The sequence below is a fragment of the Lineus longissimus genome, chromosome 14 (genome assembly GCF_910592395.1).
Source record: "Lineus longissimus chromosome 14, tnLinLong1.2, whole genome shotgun sequence".
Taxonomy (NCBI): Eukaryota; Metazoa; Nemertea; class Pilidiophora; order Heteronemertea; family Lineidae; genus Lineus; species Lineus longissimus.
The window spans coordinates 13,901,380-13,921,934 of record NC_088321.1 but is presented as its reverse complement, the minus strand read 5'-3'; the positions used below and the strand labels follow the sequence as shown (position 1 = coordinate 13,921,934).

Below are 20,555 nucleotides of genomic sequence, written 5' to 3'. Positions count from 1 at the left end.
TTTTTAAACTTGGAATTAGAAGATGTTCTCAATGGCCAAACCTGGCTAACCCTGCCATCAAAGGTGACACTATAGACAGACTTCACTTTTTAAACTTACATGTTTATCTCCAACTATGAAGTTTCCATTTTCTCTATCCCCAGTATGACAATAAAACACCCGACAAAAGAATGATGAAAGCATAACAAATGTTTTCTCTATAGTGCCTCGGGCTCACAATTAAAAAGGCCAAGCAGCGGGAAATTGATATAAATTGTCACTACTGTATTGTCAAAATATATCTACTTGATTTGATTATCGGAGATTGATATGAATGAAGAATGATCTTGTATATTTCATTTGATTTGCAAATGGTTGATTTTTTTACATCTCAATTTGGGTTTAGTGTTGGCTACGCTTTGAAGCTGACAAATTTTCTTCAGAAAATGCCAAGTGGGTAAGAAAATAAAATAACGCAGTTATAAGGTATAATCCATTGATTAGTTCCACACACCTCCGCTGGGGGATGTTTGGACCTAATTAATCGTCCTAGCGGATGGATTGAGAACTACAGTTATATATGTATTTTATTCTTGGTCCTTAACCTATACATAATGAAAGTAAGTGGTATCATGGTCATACATAAGGCAGAACAAGCAATTTACATTGTAATTGATATCAAGAACGGACGACATTCATTGTGGCCGTATTATTCACCTCTTGCTAGATCAACTGTAGATTGCCTATAGGTGGCACTGCCACTACTTGAAACTGATTAAGGAATAGGAACTGCGCCCCTTTTGTAACAGTACCTACCAAATGGCGCTGCACGTAAGCCGATCACTGTCACTGAATGCTGTAATCCTCCGTCCTATACGAAGTGTTTCTTTTGATAAAGTGGCACACGTATAGCCCCATTAAGCCCCTAAAACAACTGACAGTAACATGATTGGTGAACACAGATCGAGACTATATGGCCCTTTAATTTACCACCTCATACCTTATTCCGTGTTTTATCACATCCTGCTGAAAGAACTTTCGAATGACTTGGTCAAGAGGCAAGTATTACTTGTATTCTATAATCCGACCATCAATCTTCGAAAAACACCTTTTGGGCAGTGCAATTAATGCACGCTGAAACTGGTTTTCATTCAAAACCTTTTTTTTGCAATCCAATATATCAGTTCATGTTTATTTACATCCACTACAATTTCAATAATCTAAATACTAAAACCCTCTGCCTTCATAACGTCATAGCACTGGTCGAGGAGTTTTTCCTGAAATACTTCTCGCTATTCTTTCCACTGTTGTAGGTTTTGAGTTTTCGCCCAATTCGGCACGTACGGAAAAGAGCAATACGGAATCCCTTGCGAAAATTTGCCGACAACAACGCATACAAAATTGGATTGATGCAACTGTTCGCATAGGCGAACACCTGAGCAAAGACTTGTAGAAACAACCACTGAATGCTGACGGGCCTGTTTTCTAGAAATTCTATAATGAATAAGATCTCTGCCGGCAGCCAACATAGCATAAAAGTTAAAACTACCGTGATCACCATTCGCGCCGCCCGCCATTTTGATGTAGTACTGCGCAACGACCCCGCCCCTAGTTCACCTGCTTTCATTAACGTCCTGAGTATAAGTCCGTATAAAACGAAGATAAGGGTCAAGGGGACGAGGTACCCAATAACGAAAAATACGGCCAGGATATTCCTTTCATCGTTCGTGCAGACGTTTGAGATACATACGAGCCTTTCGTCACCGTAGCCGTGGTAAAGCTCAACATGGAAGATACCTAGGACGGGGACGTTCGCACCGAAAATAACAAGCGCGGTTACTGCTAAGACTATGTACGCGTTTCTATTGGTCCTAAAGTTAATGGATGCCAACGGGCACGAGATTGCGAGATACCGGATGATGGACATCCATACAAGGATATAAATGCTTATATAAGCCAATGCGAAAGTTAGAAACTGCACAATTTTACACATGGCGTCACCTAGTGGCCAATTTAAAGTGAAGTATGGAATTGTCCGCATAGAAATACACGTGATTAAAAAGCACAAATCAGCGAGTGCCAGACCCGTTATGAGAATATTTGTCACATTGCGCATGCTCTTATTTGAGGCCACGACATAAATAACGAGGCTATTTCCCACAATTCCTATGATAATTATGATACCAAAAAATGGCGGCACAATATAGGCGGCCAGATGTTCGAATTTGAAAATTGTTGCCAAGGTGACGTTGTCAAGGACTGTCCTTGTAAACTTTCCGAGGCAGGTCTCGTTTTCGAAATCCATTATTTCTTATGTTGCCTTTTCACTAAATCCTGATGAAATTATTTATAGTATTCCTGCACTAAGGCATCGAATTTCCAACTAGACATTTAATTCGATTCCTTCGTTACATTCCCTTGTAAGCTTATTTCACTCCAGTTGCAAAGTCTTGATGACTCAATGATGCTAAATATATTATTGGAAAGCACTTCGAATCTAATCGGCTTCTTGTAGTTTTACTATCCAAACCATGCAATCAACTACAATATACTACATATCACTACATTCTTTTGAAAACGTATCCTAACCAACGTATGGGTACTCTTCTCCACGTATGCGTATCCTAATCTACGTATACGTACTCTAGTCGACGTATTCGTATCCTAACCCACGTACGTATACTACAATCCACGCATGAGTATCCTAATCCACATATACATATCCTAATCTACGTATACTGAGTAGACTAATTCACGTACTACGCGTATCCTAATTCACGCATTTGTCTTCCATTTAATTGAATATTCTCTTTAGTAAGATAGCTATGTCTTATCACCTACCTAGATTCCAATTCAGATGAAAATATTTCCAAATCGTAAAATTTTAAGCTTGAATGCTTGAATGATGCACAAGTAAAACCTCTTTCTCTCTGTAATCTGTGGACGTCGTGATGTACTTGTTTCGGAAGTCTTTGTCACACCGTATCTGATGTTGTCTCTGTTTCTATCTTCAAGGTGGGGCTAGCTCTGTTTGCTTTCAAAATGGCGTTATCAAGTAACTGCCCATTCTTTTCTCATATCTGTAAATATAACATGGAAACTTGTTTTAGCTGAAAGTGGCCTCAGCCATAAACTGTAAAGGCCACTCTCATTCGATCAGTACTGAGATGGGAGTTCACTACACAGTCGAAAGAGAAAATATTTTTGAGATTTTCAAAAATCTTAAAAGGATTTTCGGCCAACGCAAACATGCACCCTGTGATGTTTAACGACAAAATGAAAAACACTTATGGTTAAAGCATATTTCCTACGACAAGAACAATGCCCTTCCACTCGCCTCAGTAGATATAAAAGACAAAGCATCACACGTAAGTTACAGAATGGAACCCTATTGCAGACCCTATTGTCCACATGTTCAACAGGCCTAATCTAGCTAGCTGTTCTGAGCCAGACTTATGAATAGAAATGAGACGGTTCATTTTCGATCACCGCCCGAGAAAATGTAAAAAGTAGGCTGAATCGTTGGTGTGCGAAATTTCCCTTTGAGATTCCCCTTTTGCTAAAAAACCTCCAGGGGCTGCATATCTGTACTTGCCAAAAAAACATTAAAAAAGTTTTTTTTTAAAGCTTAGAAAGCTTCTTATATTAATGTACCCACTGGGCAGAAAGGAGTTGCAATCAACTCAGTCGACCACTTTAGTGTAAACGTCAAAACCCCTCATCATTTTAAACATCTATGACGGAAATGAACCACTCTGACCGGCACCTCCGGATTGAACAGCGCAACTCCCCCACGTTGCGTCCAACGATCCAGTCCTTCAAGAACTTGTGATTAAGGACAGAAATGGGAGTAACTTAAGTGGTACACAATGCAACCAGCTGCCCACCGGCCACAGCAGCTGCAATCAATGACTAGTGGCCTTCAAGTTCATGCACAAATGAACGTTTACAATAATTTGTAGTGGCGAGTTAGATGGACCATTTCACGACCCTAGAATATTCAGAGCGTATGGATTATTCACGATGAAATGATTCTGTCGTGGGAATTAGTCCATGTAAGATAAGACTGATGAGATGGACATGATTGATAAAATTATAATCGCTGCACAATGGTGCCGTTGTGATTGTCCACTTGTTGCAAACCTTCGGTCATTTTTCTGCGACTTGATATAGATAAGTGTAAAACTTCACCACCCAGTTAAGTTAATAAATTATATTTTCAGTTCAAGTACATTGCATAGCAAACATCCATATGGGCCTTTTTAAAACTCGTGCAAGGTAAAATGTTATGTGTACAGCAGTAAACTAGCGTCCGCTAGCTAAGCCAGCTGGACAGGCAAGATGTCACGATACGAATTATCAACATTATCACTTTAGGAGATAAATGAGTAAGATATAGTGCAGAAAAAAACTCTATAAATTCTCTCCATGTTAAAGTTCTATGACGGATCTGACCACTGGAACCTTTGGATGGAACAGCGCAACTCCCCTACTTTATGTGCACCGTCGTTAAGGCCAGCCACTGCATTTACCATATTTTTCAGAACAGTTTGTAACTTAGTTTTGCCCACTAGCAATATATCATGAGGGTTTTTTATTGTCATGGTTTATGACCAGAAATAAATAGAACTTGCATTGACATTTGATGCTCACAAGTGTAATACACGGATATAAATAACCAAGAACACAACAACATCCATAGTGAACCAACTGTGTGCCGTAGCGAAGGCCAGCCTACCTGTGTGTTTTTTCTTTCCGAAAACTTTGTTTTGTGGCTAAGCCAACTAAGCAAGGAATATGCTATGGGTTTTTTATCATAATTTTCATGAATGAAAGATTAGACGTGTTGGAAAATGACCAGAATAAATCACTAATGCATTGATATTATGATGCAGATTACAAGCCAAGGGCAATTCATGGCGATAAATCAATGCACGGAAAGAAAATAAAACTATCCAGAGTGTTACCAATGTGTGCCGTAGCTAAGGCAAGCCTCTTCAATTATCTGACTTTTCACAACATCTGTATTGTAGCTAAGTCTACCAACAAGCAATATGTCACAGTGTCTTTTTTATTTTCATCATTACTATACTATGATGATAATAAATCACCGTTACGTTGATATTTGATGCTTATGATGAATACACTACAAAGAGATAGATTCCATTATAAATATTAAATGAAATGGCCAGGGCCATTGTGCTCACCTCATGTGGTGGAAAGATGGATAAAGAGCATTGTATTGTGTCATGTAGTGTTAGGTTTGATGTAGGTCCAAGCAATTACAATTTCCCCAAAATGGCCAATTTACAGTACATTCGACCTCTGTGACCTTGAAAAGTAGGTCAAATCAAAGAAGACCCGGGTGACACATTGAATGGTTGTTAGAATTAGATGTACCTATGATATAAAATTGGTGCCAATCGGGCAAGTCATTACTAGGAATAATGGCATTTTGAAGAATTTAGGATTTGGCCCCCTCCCTGGAGGCCAAACGGCAAATCAGATCGCACCAAACTTCGGTACCTGAGATCACCTGACCAAGGGGTACATGTGTACTTAATTTGTGATCAATAGTCATTGCAGTTAAGAAACGTGCCATAGTTACGGCCTGACGGCGAATTTACGCCATTTGACCTCTGTGACCTTGACAAGAAGGTCAAATTAAAAACCTGTGTGACATATACTGTATGGTGGTTAGATGTACCCATGATATCAAATTGGTGGCAATCGGGCAAGAAGTTAAGGAATAATCACATTTTTAAGGTTTTTGGATTTTGCCCCCTGGTGGTCAAGTGGTGAATCATATTGGACCAAACTTCAGTCCCTGAATTTGGTATCAATAGTCATTGCAGTTTAGAAACGTGCCATCGTTACATCCTAACGGCCAATTTACACCATTTGACCTCTGTGACCTTGAAAAGGAGGTCAAATCAAAAACCCGGAGGATATATGATGCACCTTTGCTAGAAGTACCTACCATATTTTTTTCAAAATTTCCCGACTACTATTAAGGGAGATATTGCATATTTTCACTTTTAATGTTTGGCCCCCTGGTGGCCAAACCATGAAACGAATCGGACCGAAACTTGGTCTCCAAGGTGTCATTACATAAGGGTACATGTGTACCAAGTTTCAACTCAATAGCTCTAACAGTTACGAAACGTGCCCTGCTAACGGACGACGGACGACGACGACGACGACGACGACGACGACGGACGACGGACGCCACGGTATGGGATAAGCTCACCTCTGCTAAGAGGTGAGCTAAAAATAGTGCACCTTTGCTTCTCAACATACTTCATTTACCTGGTTTGTAAAAGATCATATATTGCCACACAGCCAGGTGGACAGGTGAAATGTCATGAGCTCTACGGCCAAGGCTACGAATCTCCTTTCCAGTATTTATGATCATTTAATGTTTATGACAAGGTCAACGAACGGAAGCAAGGTGCATTAATCTAAATACTATCCACAGTGGATCAAATGCAATGCTGAATCTAAGGCCAGCCACTTCATTTTAGATTCATCTATGTTTTAAATGTGCAGGTTTAAGTAAACATGTATATTTCTCTTTGGGTATCTTAATTGACCATTCGGCGCTCTCTTTTGAGCACCTATTTCATATACTCTGACTATGTTTTATTGTGTTATTATTGTTTGGTGCTCAAAAAAACTTTGAAATTAAAATTAAAATTAACCTGTCTTTTCAGAGAACCATTAACGAGGGACTTTATTGCCAAATGGTTGTAGTAAAGTTATAAGTATTAAGTATTAAGTATTAAAGTCAGTGGTCCAAAACAAGACAGAACATTTTGTCTTGTGGATGAAATAGTCGTGAGCTTGACATTGGCCAAAAATCTATTGTATACTAACTGCCGTCTACCGGTAATACATTTTCTCACCAGACACGCCATATATCACGAGGCATTTTTTATTGTTATCTTTATCACTGGCCCGAAGAAACCACTCTTGCACCGATAGACTTAAATGCATGACAAGGGTAACACAATGGAGACATATTGCACAGATTTCACAGATTGATTAGCTTATGGCGGCTACTTCGCCTTTTTTTACTAAAAGGAATCGTTATGCAGAAGTATTAAGTCAGAGCAAATTGTTCATAAAAGAACTTATATCGTATAAACGAATTGCCGTTGATTCAGATGGGACCAATGAACTCCAGATATTATGTAAATGGTGACCGCAGCAGTGCACTAATGATGAAATAGAATATAAGCAGCGGAGATATCAGGTTTGCCCGATATTCATAACAAGTAAGTTCTCCGTGCAGGGATCATATTTGTGCGGATTGATACATTGGCGACGTGCTGCGCGGCGGTGGTTAGGCACATCATGGCGTCATTGAGTTGCTCTCGATAACTCCGCAGCTATGCGGACACTGGTAATGGCAATAGCGTCGTTAAGGGGAAAACAGGGAAAAGATTGATAACCACTTTTAAAAAAGTACTTATAAGACAGGAAAAAAACAATCATATAGAAGGGATAATCCACCTACTCCTTTAAGTCTACTCTTAATGATTCATTTTGACCGACTTACCATATCAACCCCTTTTTCGTCATTGGCATGCGCTCATAACTCCCATGTGTACAGATTAGCCATCACAATAGTTCTAACAACACAAATACCGGTCCCAGCAACCAATAAATATGACCGGAAATTGATTTCACCGAATGAATTGAAATGTAATTGGTATCCTCTGTACGAATCCAGGCTGCGGTATCACGATACATTTGGCAAACATGGTACACGAGATACTGTATAGTGTGACAATTTGAACGTGATACCAGAATGGCGCCATTAGTTTTCCCACCAATGCAAACACGTACCGCGAAGGTAGAGCGATAATGTAGGCTAAAACCGAAGCGCCTTGACGGGGTTTTGTACACACTTCCACTCTCTCTACCAACCACTGCGTCGAGCGTTGAATGGGATTACAATGCTTGGAGGCAATTTAACTGTCATCAAAGTTAGCTTTTCTTCAGACAATCTTACGTCTCGTAGGGTAAGTCATCAAGGATCTTATCAGCGTTGATTTGCATCTCGCTTCAAAGCGTTGTGACCTTAATTGATACTAGAGAAATAACGCTAAGCAAAGTTAAGTCTTGTTAATTTTTCCTTTGTGTTCAATAGCGCTGATATAAACTTCCTCTGGCGTTATCCTGTTATAGTTAAAGCCATTTCGACAAAACGTTATGGTAAGTTCGGTTAACACCATCATAAGTGACACAACTAGGTTTGAACAACTGAGTCCTGAAGGTAAAATGACAATTGACATCAAAGACGCATTTCTGCCTGAAGTAGAAAATTTCGCCAGGAGAAGAAGTTTAAAGAGACATATTACTGCACGCAGAAACGATTTACAATGGCAGCAACCAACAGTAATTTGTGAGTCGAAAGTGTTTTGAGGCAAGATATGGCTTCAATTGATTTTTGCCTCTGTGTTCTCGGGCAACAGGTTGATTAAGAAAATGGGTGCAGATGTAACTTTGCAGCCAGACACATTTTTTGATCAAACTATCATCTCCTTTGAAGAACAAGTCATCCAAATTTGCGTCTGTTCCTTGCGTAAAGAAAAATGTACAAGGACCAGAAAATACTATTTCACGGTAGAAACTGTTCCACTAATAGCAACTGAGACAGCAGAGACCTTTGAATAGAAAGCACCACTGCGCGCCAACAACCCAGAAATGGTTCACAATAGCAGCAATCAACAGCAAATTGTGTGTTCAAAGTGTGTTGAGGAAAGGCTTCAATCGATTGTTCGCGTGTGGCCTTTGGGCAACAGGTTGATTAAGAACCAAGAAAGAACGCTACTATGACGAAAATCTACAGGGAGTTCTTTATACTATATATGACGTCTTAGTTTGTGTCTTTTTCGACCATACAAAATACGAAATCTTCAGTTCTTTTGTTTAATTCTTTCATTTTTGTTTCAAATGATAGACATTAAGCAGAGTAGCCATGCAGTCTAACACCATGATTAGCTGTTAGACAAAGGTCTTTCTAGCTATGAATCCCTATACGATTAGTGAGCAATAAGGTAGGACTATTGTAATAAGCTGATTAAATCTACCTTATCATTATGATGAAAGTAGGCCAGAAATGCAATAAAAATAACAAATTTAGTATAATCAATATGACAGATAAAATGTATTTCAATATAAATCATTTTCAACCCTCTCTACTTCGATGCGAACCAAAAGTCTTCAGAGCATGACAGTAATTCTGTCACACCCTTTAACGATTTAATAATTGGCTTGAAAAGTGATAGATCTAGATCTTTAATTAAAATGTCAAGTCTATTGCTACCGTCTGTATATCAATCAAAATTAGAAAATGAGCGATGCAGTATTATTGCTTGAAGTTGATGTGTACAGTAAACATGGTAAACTGCAAAATTTTCGTTCACCCTCCAGCTAATGATAATTTTATTTGTTAACTCATCTATACTATAATGCGCGTTGTGGCCGCTATTGAGGAGGTAATTTTTGTTTCAAAATTGGGCCTTGGAAATGCGTCGAATTCTTGCAACCTTTGGCTTCGATGGTCTGGATCATACGTAAGAGTGTCACTGAGGGTGTCATACGTCGAATATCTTCGTGGTTTTAGAATAAATAACAACTTTTCAGAGAGCACGTCGACTGGAGAGCTCCGCTCATTCTCAAAAGCATACACAAACTTCACGCATATTCTCCCTGCCACATCAGTATTAGCTTCCAGCACGTATGTAGTGCTATACAACCTGGTCCATGGTGCAGGGTATTAGCAGGGAGATTAATGATTAGCCTGTTCTATTTTAGTTCTATTCGAGAAACACTGACCTGAGTGATAAGGCAAATTCTGCAGAGTGGCCTACCGGAACATGCAGTCAGGGTATCAATAAACAGTTATGCCAGGATGGACAAAATATGTACAGTGGCCAGCGCTTGCTCTTTGTTTTATTCGTTACTGACTGATGTTGTCAGTTTGAATTGCGTTCTGCATCACTCCATGCGCCTGGCTTTGGTCCGACAGTGGCATTGGGTACGGGAGTGGGTAGGTGATATGCCTAATATGTGAGGGCCTTATTTGGAACAGGACCTGCTGTCACTGGTCTCAATGCATTGTGCAAAATAGCGTACTCCAATCAATCTATTGGGGGTTGCATGTAGATAGCAGCAATAAGTCCCTAAATGCAGTTAATTTCGTGTTTAACCTTTAATAAAACTTCAGTAACGTTAGAAATTTAATGTAGCTCAATCATCGTGCCCATTTAACTAATGCATATTACATTTCAACTTTGCCCGCTCCATGGGTATATGCTAGTATGATCAATGGCAACGAGCACACAAAGCTTGAGGGGGGACATTTTTGGAAATCCCTGTTCTGCAATCGAGGTGCCATTAAACATGTAAAAAAACACCATTAGTTGTACAAAAAAAACGACCTAAAAACCACCAGTGTTCACATGAAGCCTAGCTTGCCAAATACATGTACAAGGATATTTGCTTACTGCACATACAGTTAAATTAGAATGTCGATCTGGCCAACCTCTTCAAAGCCAAAGTCAAAAGTTGGTCAATTGGTCCACCAGCCACCAGTCGTTAAAGGACATGATGGGCGATGTTACTTGGCCATAAGTGTTTCCCTGCCTTATCGTACAGACTATTAATTATTGAATATGGTAAAAGCGCTCTGAGGCGAGATATTAGTGGGCTATAAGACTGTCAAGCATTACATGTCATCGGGGAGACGACCATGATATACTTCAGGTTTCTCACTATGTTATCACTGCCAGGATCAGCCTCGTCAAAGGTCATTGTGCCTTCGCGGTGGATTACTCAAACTTTCTATAATTAACGTAATGATATGAACATGTAAAACCAGCCAAATACCTCTTTGCGTGTCGCAGATTGTTTAATCTAGTTTAGCCCCTATATGTGATTCATTTACCTGGTGTCCACCCTTTAACCTGTACGTCAGCCATCATGTATAATTACTGTAAGGTTTTTCTTCTCTGTACTTAAAAGTGGAGAATAAATTGAATTGAATTGGATTGAATTGGAATAAATTCTCACAATACCATAATCACAGTACCGTAGAACCTCTCCACTAAAGGGGTACGCCATTCGTAATTAATGGTGGTCGAGGAAAATGCTAATTCAGTTCTTATGCTTACGAAGTTGCTTAAACTTGGTACACGTATTCATAGTATCTGTCTACACGACGGCATTGTTGAAATCTATATTCAGTTGGTATTTACCAAAATGAAAGTTTCAAATTCGATTACGAATTACAAATATTCATCGAACGGCGTAGGCCTTTAAGGACATCCTCGCGGCTGAAAACTGCTGTCCTTATAGAGATATGTCCTGATTACAGAGGTCAAATTGTGGAGAAACAACCTACTGGGGACCAAAACCGCTGTCCCGACGCGACTAGAGGGTGACCTGGTAACACAGGTGACAGCTAAGGGTGACACAGAACGGGTCGAGACTTAAATCATTTATCCAACACCAGACGTATTCAAACTTTTGTTTATAATTGCAATCTACAGCAATTACGCCACTGTAATTACATCACTTTGACAAAATTTACTTCTTTATTGACAAGTTTCAACGAGTTTTAATTGAATAGCAAGGCGACCAATTAAGTTTTTAACTGTGAATTAGGCAATTTGTAAATTACTTTCAATCTTAGTTTGTAGAGTATCTGGTTAAAAATTATTTGGCAAAAGGAAGTAAGGAATATGTGGTGCTTAGGTATGTAAGGTATGAGGCTAATGGAAAGGCATTAGTACAGTCAAGTTCAATGCTACACACCGACTTATTTGCCATTTCAGCCATTAATGTATTGATACAAGACCTGGATAACATAAGATTCTATCACTCACTGCAACACATGTCCACAAAAATGGCACTTGGCTACGATTTTGCTTAAACTTTTTCAATCTAAGTTGTCACTAATTACTAGAAGCTTCAATCATGGCAGAAGTTAAAGTTATTTAAGTGTGAAGATTAATTCCCCAATGTTGTGCAACTTTGTTAAGTTTCAACATGTTCAATGAATAAATGAATAGTAAATCGCCTCGCGAATGTTTTAATTACCAATAGTGACTCTGACCTTCGGTGTAATTGTTGTTGAAGATGGACGTCGCTGTTCCAACAACTATATCATGCCACTAACACATAAACTGAGCGCCTGCATGTGCTGCCATTAAAACAGCTCACGCATAGTGGAGTTTCATTTCTACGGAAAATGGTTCACAAAATATACATGACATAGAAGCAATATAGAATATTTCAATGAATCGAAAAAAAATACGACAGATTCACAAAACGAATTCGAAAATGTTTGAGAAGGAAATGGATCAAAGCCGTTATTTCATATTTCCTATTGCCATAAATCGATCGTTGATACGCTCTCTAATCACCATTAGTACGCAAGCGAATGAAACCACTTTGCAGTTTCATGTGTAGCTGTTAAAGAAGGAAAAATGCACACGGTTAAAAAAACAAAGGTTGCAATCTCCCATGCTCGGATCAAGGAACCAATGGCTGATGAGAATAAAGTCTAGCAAATGCTTTTACTTCAATTTTGTACAGAAAGGCCTAGTGTAAATGAACAAGGAGTTTTATATAAAAGCATTTGCTGGTCTTTATTTATATCACCCAATGTTCTGAATGAATACCTTTCTGGGGTTTTGCTATAATTCCGTTACCGAAGATTTGTGATACCCCTATTTGTGATATTTGTGATGAAATATTCCAGGACGATCGAGTCCACAATATTCTATTTGGTGGTCAGGTGGCACCAAAATGCCTTCAGATCATATTTGAATGATTGTACTGACATTCGTACTACCTCTCCCTACGATGGATCAAGCATGGGAGATGAAATTACACGCACTGCCAACATCTAAGAGATTACACTGGGGATCAAAATCTTAGTGATTTTTATCTCTTCGCGAATCAAGCTTATTAATTTGCAAATCCACTAAACTAATCAAACGCCGGCGAAAATTTAATGATTTACAGCCGAGTACTGTGTAAGCGGCATCACCTTTACAGTTCACAAAATGGAATATCAAGATAATTTTGTGAGTGGAGTAACAACTATTTAGTGAATGCAATTGTAGTCTCGTCCCTTTTTCAAAAGATTGCCTGAGAAAACGGCAGTAGTTTTTATTTTCTACCAGCTCGGTACGGAAAAAGTGAATGCACACCAAGTACTTTAAGAAACAAGATGTCGCTGAAGTAAATTATGAGACAAGCTCCCTAACATGAGGGTTTAAACGAACAACGCCAGTTTCGTTACACGAATTTCTCTCTAGATTTTTCAATTGATGAGCGCAACAAGGGTTGAAAGGCTCGTAAGAATTTTATCACAACTTCTTAGTCACGATCCCGTTCAGATAAGAAGTAATGGAAAATGACAATTAAAGTAACAAGTTGCACAATCAAAATCTACATCAAGATGTTTGAGGCATCTAATCTTCCAGTAGCATAAAACGCAATACACCATGCCCCACTGATCTGACAGTAACGACGACGCACAGAAATTACAACCCATCAATTTTCCAAACGAGCTTACATGTTCAACTCCGAGCATTTATATGCATCGTCGTTTTCCGTCACTAACCATAGATCAGTCATGACCCGATCCGTGCTGTCAAGATTCCAATGGCAACACGTTGTTTTCGTTGCTCATGACTCGTTGACATGCTTTATAACTTCCTGCGTTTTTATGTTCAACTATCTGCATTTATGCTTCTTATGCTTGGTTGTTCCCCGTCTCTAACCATCTTAAGCCATAATTTTGTGGTTTCCTTTGGCGGTCCAAAGATCTTCGATCCGATTAGTTAACTCTGTCAAGATTCCAAAGGCAACATGTTGTTTTATTTCCGTTGCAAACGACTCTCGTTGACATGATTGAGAATTTTCTACGCTTTGATGAATTGAATTTTACTTTATTGATGTTCCTATGTGAAGCGGATTTGAGTATAATGTTTCTCTGGTTTTGAACAACTATTTCCGTGGTGATGATTTACAATTGATCATACAATCATAAATCCGCGCACTCATGGAAAACATTTGAATTCCATTGTTTAAGATGATTTACGAGAAACATTTCAGATCAACAACCAAATACCCTCACCCCCACCCTAAACCCACCTACCTACCAAACCACCCATTCAAAGGTTTTATCTCTAAATGATGGACTGTTTTCGAAACCGTTTTGGCATTGAACTAATTTATTTTCCATTTGTTGCAACTACCTCGAGGAAAAGGAAATGTTCATGAGTCTCATGACAATATTTAGAGAATTTTCCGCCTTATTCCCTGAATGATGATTTTCGAGAGAAATTGGTTATCACAGACCTATAAACCGCCCCCCATGAGGAAGATACCATCGCTATAAATAATTGGTTGTTTTCAAACCATTTCGGCATTTAATAGTTTTTTTTCTCACTTGTTCGTGCTACAATTGCCTTGTCAAAAATGCTGTTTTAAGGAATGTTTTAGAGAGCATTTATGTGGTTGAGGGCGTTTCAAGGGCCAACATCTCGCTACGTGTCCCCTACACAATGTTTACAACGTTTTATCTATTAAGAGAATCTTTGTTTTACAGTTTAAGTAAAATGGTTTCAGAAAACTCAAACTAAAAAACCTGTAAGAATATTTGCTGGCAAACACGCACAGCAAACATTTGGCGAATTCATGTCGCATTGAAACGGCGCTAAATCCTGTAACTCACTACAGCAATGATTGGCATTGGATGTCTTGATCTGTTTGCAGAATCTTGACATGGACACCTCGGTCCCACCAGAAGTGAGACCAGCCGAGTTGCTAACACTTGGCTGGATAAATAATGTATTGTAATTGACACATAGAGTGGTGTTCAAAGCGATAGTTACCGAGATACATCTAGGAATCTTCGGAGTTGAAACGACCAAGGTTTAAATCCGTTTGGGGACTGTGCTAAAGATACGTGCGTGAGCTGGGACCATAAGATCAGAGGTAAATGACTATAGGACTGTGTATCTTTTTTTTGGGGGGGGGGGTTCTTTTAAATATTCATTTCCAGATAACCGAACGTTTTTTCTTATGGCATTGTGTCGTCAAAGACCTAGACGACTCATGGCGCACATTTTGGATGTTTTTTGCATGTATAAATATCATACACGATGAACTTCCATTTGGGTATAAAATTTCAAACATCTATTGAATAAAAGGTGATTGAATACAAAATGGATATGGGATTTCACGGATGGACAGCACCGTTTGTTAAAATTTTGAAATTTGTAATTTGTAATTGAATTCAAAGAGTTCCAGTTGCGCAAATACGTATTGAATATTGATCATAACATTGCCGTTGTTTATAATATATAAATACGCAATATACCTAATTCAATGTTGCATACACATCAACCGCACTACGGCCATGTGTATAAGTGCATTTCTATTTTCCTGACCAACCACGGCATACCCGTTTTCATACACCAATAACTGCATGATGGATCCAGCCGACACGAATGCTGTGAAATAAACAAAATCAAGCTGCACCATGCCTTTTAGAATACGTACATGCCATACCAAAAAAGGCGATAAATAAAATTGGGCGCACTACATTCACGCCGATCTACGCGTATTGTCCATGGGGAGACTTTAAGATTGATGTCTACCGCCAGCAAGTCGGCATGTACTATATTACACCTCGGCACTAGACTAATAAATAATTTGAAATTGGATATTTTGGAGTACTCGGCACAACATTAGCACGCATTATAAAGTCAGTCCAGGAGATTCCTTCCTGAATTATGAATGTCCAGTGCTGTCCATACTTTATTTTTCAGCTTTTTGCTCCCGGTAGAACATTAGAATGTCTGTTATTTATAAGTTAAATAACTTTTAATGCTTAACGCAGGGGCCTTTCAAGTTTGTATTTTTTTAATGATATATTGGCCTTATTCGAAATGTTTGACTGATAACAAGATATTTGTTGTTTGATGCACGCAGAACTGACAAAATCAAATATTGATAATAAATCTCGATAAAAGTATACATGATTAATGAGCCTAACAATCTCATAGGTGGTAGTATCTTGAAATCATGTGAATGTTCGAAATCAAATGAAATCCTATGTTTTTTTAGACACTCTGATGTTTTCCGGTGTGCAAGGGATAGTAGTCCTAGGGCTGATAGTCCGTGTAACAATAGCCCGCATTGCTAAATGTTTTGGTTAGGGTTAGCGGTACAATAGATCATGCTGCTTAATTGATCAAATACAATGCTACCGGACTATGACTCCAGGGGGACTATATCCGCTGTCACACTGGTCCAATCAGGAAATAATAATTCCTACCAAATTAACTGGAATTAACTTGTAGTATCTGTCAAAATGATGTAATTTTTGGCAAGAGTGACGTCATGATTTGCGGTTCAAATTCCGATTTTTAACCCGAAGATCCGGTAACTCAATCAATGGCACTGAATTAAACATGAACCAGCCATAGTCTCCTTTGGGCGACGGTTTGCGCCAACCTTTTTGGAAGTCATACATTTGATGAATAATATAAAATAAAGACATGATATTTGGCAAAAACAAGAAAACAAAGGGGCATCGGAATCTGCTTTAGGTTTCCTTTGGGTACATCAACGCTCATATAATATGCAAGTGTGCATCATTTACTGATAAAAACATATACCATAATACGTTGTTATAACAGTATTCGCAGTTATGTGGCACTTTCGGTGTAAATTATTCAAAATGTCCGCAAAGATTGCGATACGGCGACAAGCAAAAAATTTCGATGGCCTTTCTAAAACACTGGCTGCGACAGAATTTAAGTTATATTACCAACGTTTAATTGGTAGAGACTCTGGGGCCAGGTGTATGACATGGTTTCCACCTCAATGAGTGATGGATTTTTCTATCTCGGCAAGTAATATCCAGTCAGGCACGGATCCCCCCAAGGCGAGTTGTAAGCCAATTAAGCTATTGCCCAGGGTTTCAATTATTTCAGTCTCTACTCGGCTTTTATGGTACCGCACAACTGACGGGTATGAGGTATATGGAAAAAGAAAACTCCGAGATTCTTGTGTGCGAGGTCAAACCAGATTCTGACGAGCCTTTTGCTCTTATTGTGTGCTATAATCCACCGGATAATGTCGATGAGCAGATGGCGTTCCTGGGGGACCTCAGGGACGTTCTCAAAAGTTGTGAAGGAGAATTCAGCAATATTTGTCTCTCAGGCGACCTAAACATTCCGAGCATCAATTGGGACACTGTGTCTAGTGTCAATGGCTCTCATGTGTCTGGGGAGTTTTGTAATATCGTGAACGATTTCTCGTTAACACAGCTCGTCCTCAACCCTACTCATAAGCATGGAAACATACTCGACTTAATCCTGACAAATCAACCAGAGCGATTCAGTGACACGGAAACATGGCCAGGAATGTACGATTCTGATCATTTTCCCGTAGTGTCGAATTTCCGTACTAGAATGCCCCGTCGTGTTGGAATTTCGCGCGTTGTTTATGACTTTACGCGTGCGGACTACACAGGTCTAAGGTCATTCCTTTGTGACGAGCTTGGTCCCAACTCTGATTTCTGTTTGCAAAATGGCCAGGACGGCATTGACAATTTGTGGTCAGAGTGGCTAGGTGTGTATAACACTGGATTAGACCGCTTTATTCCGCGGAAAACTATTCGTGACAAAAGCTATCCGCCATGGATTGACCGCGAAGTGAGACGCATGTCAACAAAAGTGAATGCTGCCCGCAGCTGCGCAAAAAACAGGAACAGTGACTCTTGTTGGAGGAAATACCGGCGCCTGCGCAATGAACTCAGAAATTTGACCCGTGACAAATACAAAGCGAATGTAAACAATCTTGGATCAGAAGTGCGTAGAAACCCAAAACGTTTTTGGAACTTCTATCACGCAAAAACCAAATCAAACTCTGTACCAGAGACAGCGAAGCTGGGCAATGAGTCTTTTGTGACTCCTCTGCGCAAGGCAAAAGCCTTCAATGGTTATTTTTATTCCAATTTTTCTCATCACAACGACTTGAGAAAACCTGATGTTACCATGTATGATAATTATAACCTTGATTCTGTTAACTTTACAGCAGTTGAGGTGAAATCGGTATTAAACAGGCTGGACAAGACTAAGGCCTGTGGGCCTGATAGGGTCTCTAATCGTGTTCTGAGGGAGTGTGCCTCTACACTGTGTTCTTCACTCGCATTTTTATTCAACGTTTCAATGCAGACAGGTGTTTTACCAAACGATTGGAAAATCGCTAACGTTGTGCCAGTGTACAAGAAGGGAGACAAGCATTTGATTTCAAATTATACATACATACATACAAATAGCATTTATATAGCGCAAAATCCAATTAGAAAAATTGCTCAGCTGCGCTTAACAAAAACACTGTTCAAATAGTTTGGTTTTTAATCTTCTTTTGAACTCGCTGACGGTGGAGCTGTTGCGGGTGTTAGTGTCCAGCGAGTTCCATAATTTGCTGGCATAAACTGTAAAGCTTCTGCCCGTGTCTCTCCTATCTGTGGTTTCTAAAGTAATGGAACGTTGCATTTATAACAGTATCTATCCAGTCTTAAGTCTGTCAGTCTATAAAGGCCAGCATGGCTTCTGTAACAGGCGGTCAACGGCCACTCAGCTTGTTCAGTTCCAGCATAGACTGGGCCAGGTCTTAGATAGTGGGGGTCAAACTGATGTTATATATTTGGATTTTGCTAAAGCTTTCGATTCCGTTCCCCATTGCCTCTTATTACATAAGATTCGTTCCTTTGGAATCTGTGGACGTCTTCTGAGTTGGTTAACGTCGTATCTTACAAATAGGAAGCAGAGAGTTGTGATTAATGGCTCGGAGTCATCACTTTTAGATGTACTGTCTGGTGTGCCGCAAGGGTCAATTTTAGGCCCTCTTTTATTCTTATTGTACGTAAATGATATTGCTGAGGTCGTTAGTGACGGTACTGCCATGGATCTTTTTGCTGATGATTCCAAAATGTGTAGGGAGATAGAGTCTGTAACCGACTGTCTGCTACTTCAGACCGACCTTGATAAATTGTACGCTTGGAGTAAACGGTGGGGCATGACATTTAGCCCAAGCAAATGCATGGTCATGAGTGTTACTAGGAAGTTAAATCCGACACACTTCTTTTACAATATCAATGGTTTTGCATTGTGTCGGGTTGATAAATTCAAGGATCTTGGTATTGTCTTTTCTTCGGACCTGTCATGGTCATCTCATGTCAATGGTATTGCAGGCGGTGCAGGTAGAATGTGGGGTATGATCAGGCGTGTATGCGGGCGTACTGCAGACGTTAATTTGAATATCATGTTGTATAAATCACTTGTGCGTAGTCGCCTTGAATATGGTACGGTGGTATTCGACACACATGTGCGACGTGATCTTGAAACTTTAGAGCGTGTCCAGCGGAGGGTGACTCGTCACATTTTAGGCCCTGATATGCCATATGTGGAGCGTCTGCGAGCGTTGTCTCTGCTGCCCCTGTCGTACTGTCGGGAAATCAAGGATCTAGTTTTTATGCACGATTCTTATTATAATGTCCTGGATTTTAATGCACGTTTTTATATAACCCCGGCTGTAAGGGGCGACGGTTTACGACTGGCGCAGCCGAGATTCCACTCGGAGACGTTCGGTGCCTCATACGTGGGTGAGGACACCGAAGCTGTGGAACAGCCTCCCGGTCCAATTAAATAATTTGAAAAAAATGCATTTTAAATCGTCCCTTAATGTTTATTATTTTGACAGGTTGGATCGTTTGGATGTCGACGACATGTGCACTTTCGTCACTTTCTGCCGTTGTGCAAACTGTCGGCCCACTTAGTGCGCATGTCGCCGGCACCCCGACGACACAACCCATATTATCTGGTGCCATATAATAGGTCTCGACCTACATGGTTACCAGTGTAATGCATGTACGTTTTATTTTGTTCATAATCCAATGTCTTGTCATGTTATATCAAATATTGTACATGTATTTTACACGAATAAATAAATAAAAAAAAAAAAAAATATGGCTTTGGTATAACCGTGCCGGTGAAGATGTAGAAAATGTCCCACTGGAAAAAGTGTCCGGTTCAATTGTGTTCTAAGGGATCGGTGTTTATAGTTCTGTAGGTGCCATGACTATCACTAGCCCAGAGAGTAAAGCGCATGATAGAATATATTTTTACCCAGAACATTCTATCCTAGTACATTTCAAACTACAACATCGGCACGTGGCCAGATATAAAAATATACAGCATTTCGCATGCGCGAACCTCGCTAACTCCGACCGATGTTGACAACAATAATACTAACGAGTTCTTATCTAGCGCTTTTCTATGTCTCACTGTTCAAAACGCTTCTTGGATACCATATTATTACCCGGATGTTCACAAGAATTTACACCAATTGATAAAGCAAACGCGAAAATCACGGTCATTAGGAATAACGTGCGCAGGTGTTGGCTCTTTTGCGCAAGACTATTATCTATTAGGAATGACAACTCAAATACCGAAAATGCATCACGTTTGAAA

The 20,555-nt window shown here is 39.6% G+C and overlaps 1 protein-coding gene across 3 annotated transcripts in view; it reads right to left on the bottom strand.

The window, feature by feature from the left end:
- Positions 1-506: 506 nt before the first annotated feature.
- LOC135499030 (allatostatin-A receptor-like) overlaps positions 507-20,555 on the bottom strand; it is a 34,075-nt gene continuing 14,026 nt past the window's right edge. The window contains exon 2 of one of the 3 annotated variants that reach the window (XM_064789655.1): positions 507-3,089. In XM_064789655.1, the coding sequence (XP_064645725.1) occupies positions 1,223-2,284 (1,062 nt within the window). In that variant the 5' untranslated portion in view covers positions 2,285-3,089 and the 3' untranslated portion in view covers positions 507-1,222. The remainder of the gene's footprint in view (positions 3,090-20,555) is intronic. The other 2 variants (XM_064789654.1, XM_064789656.1) reach the window with 2 other exon arrangements.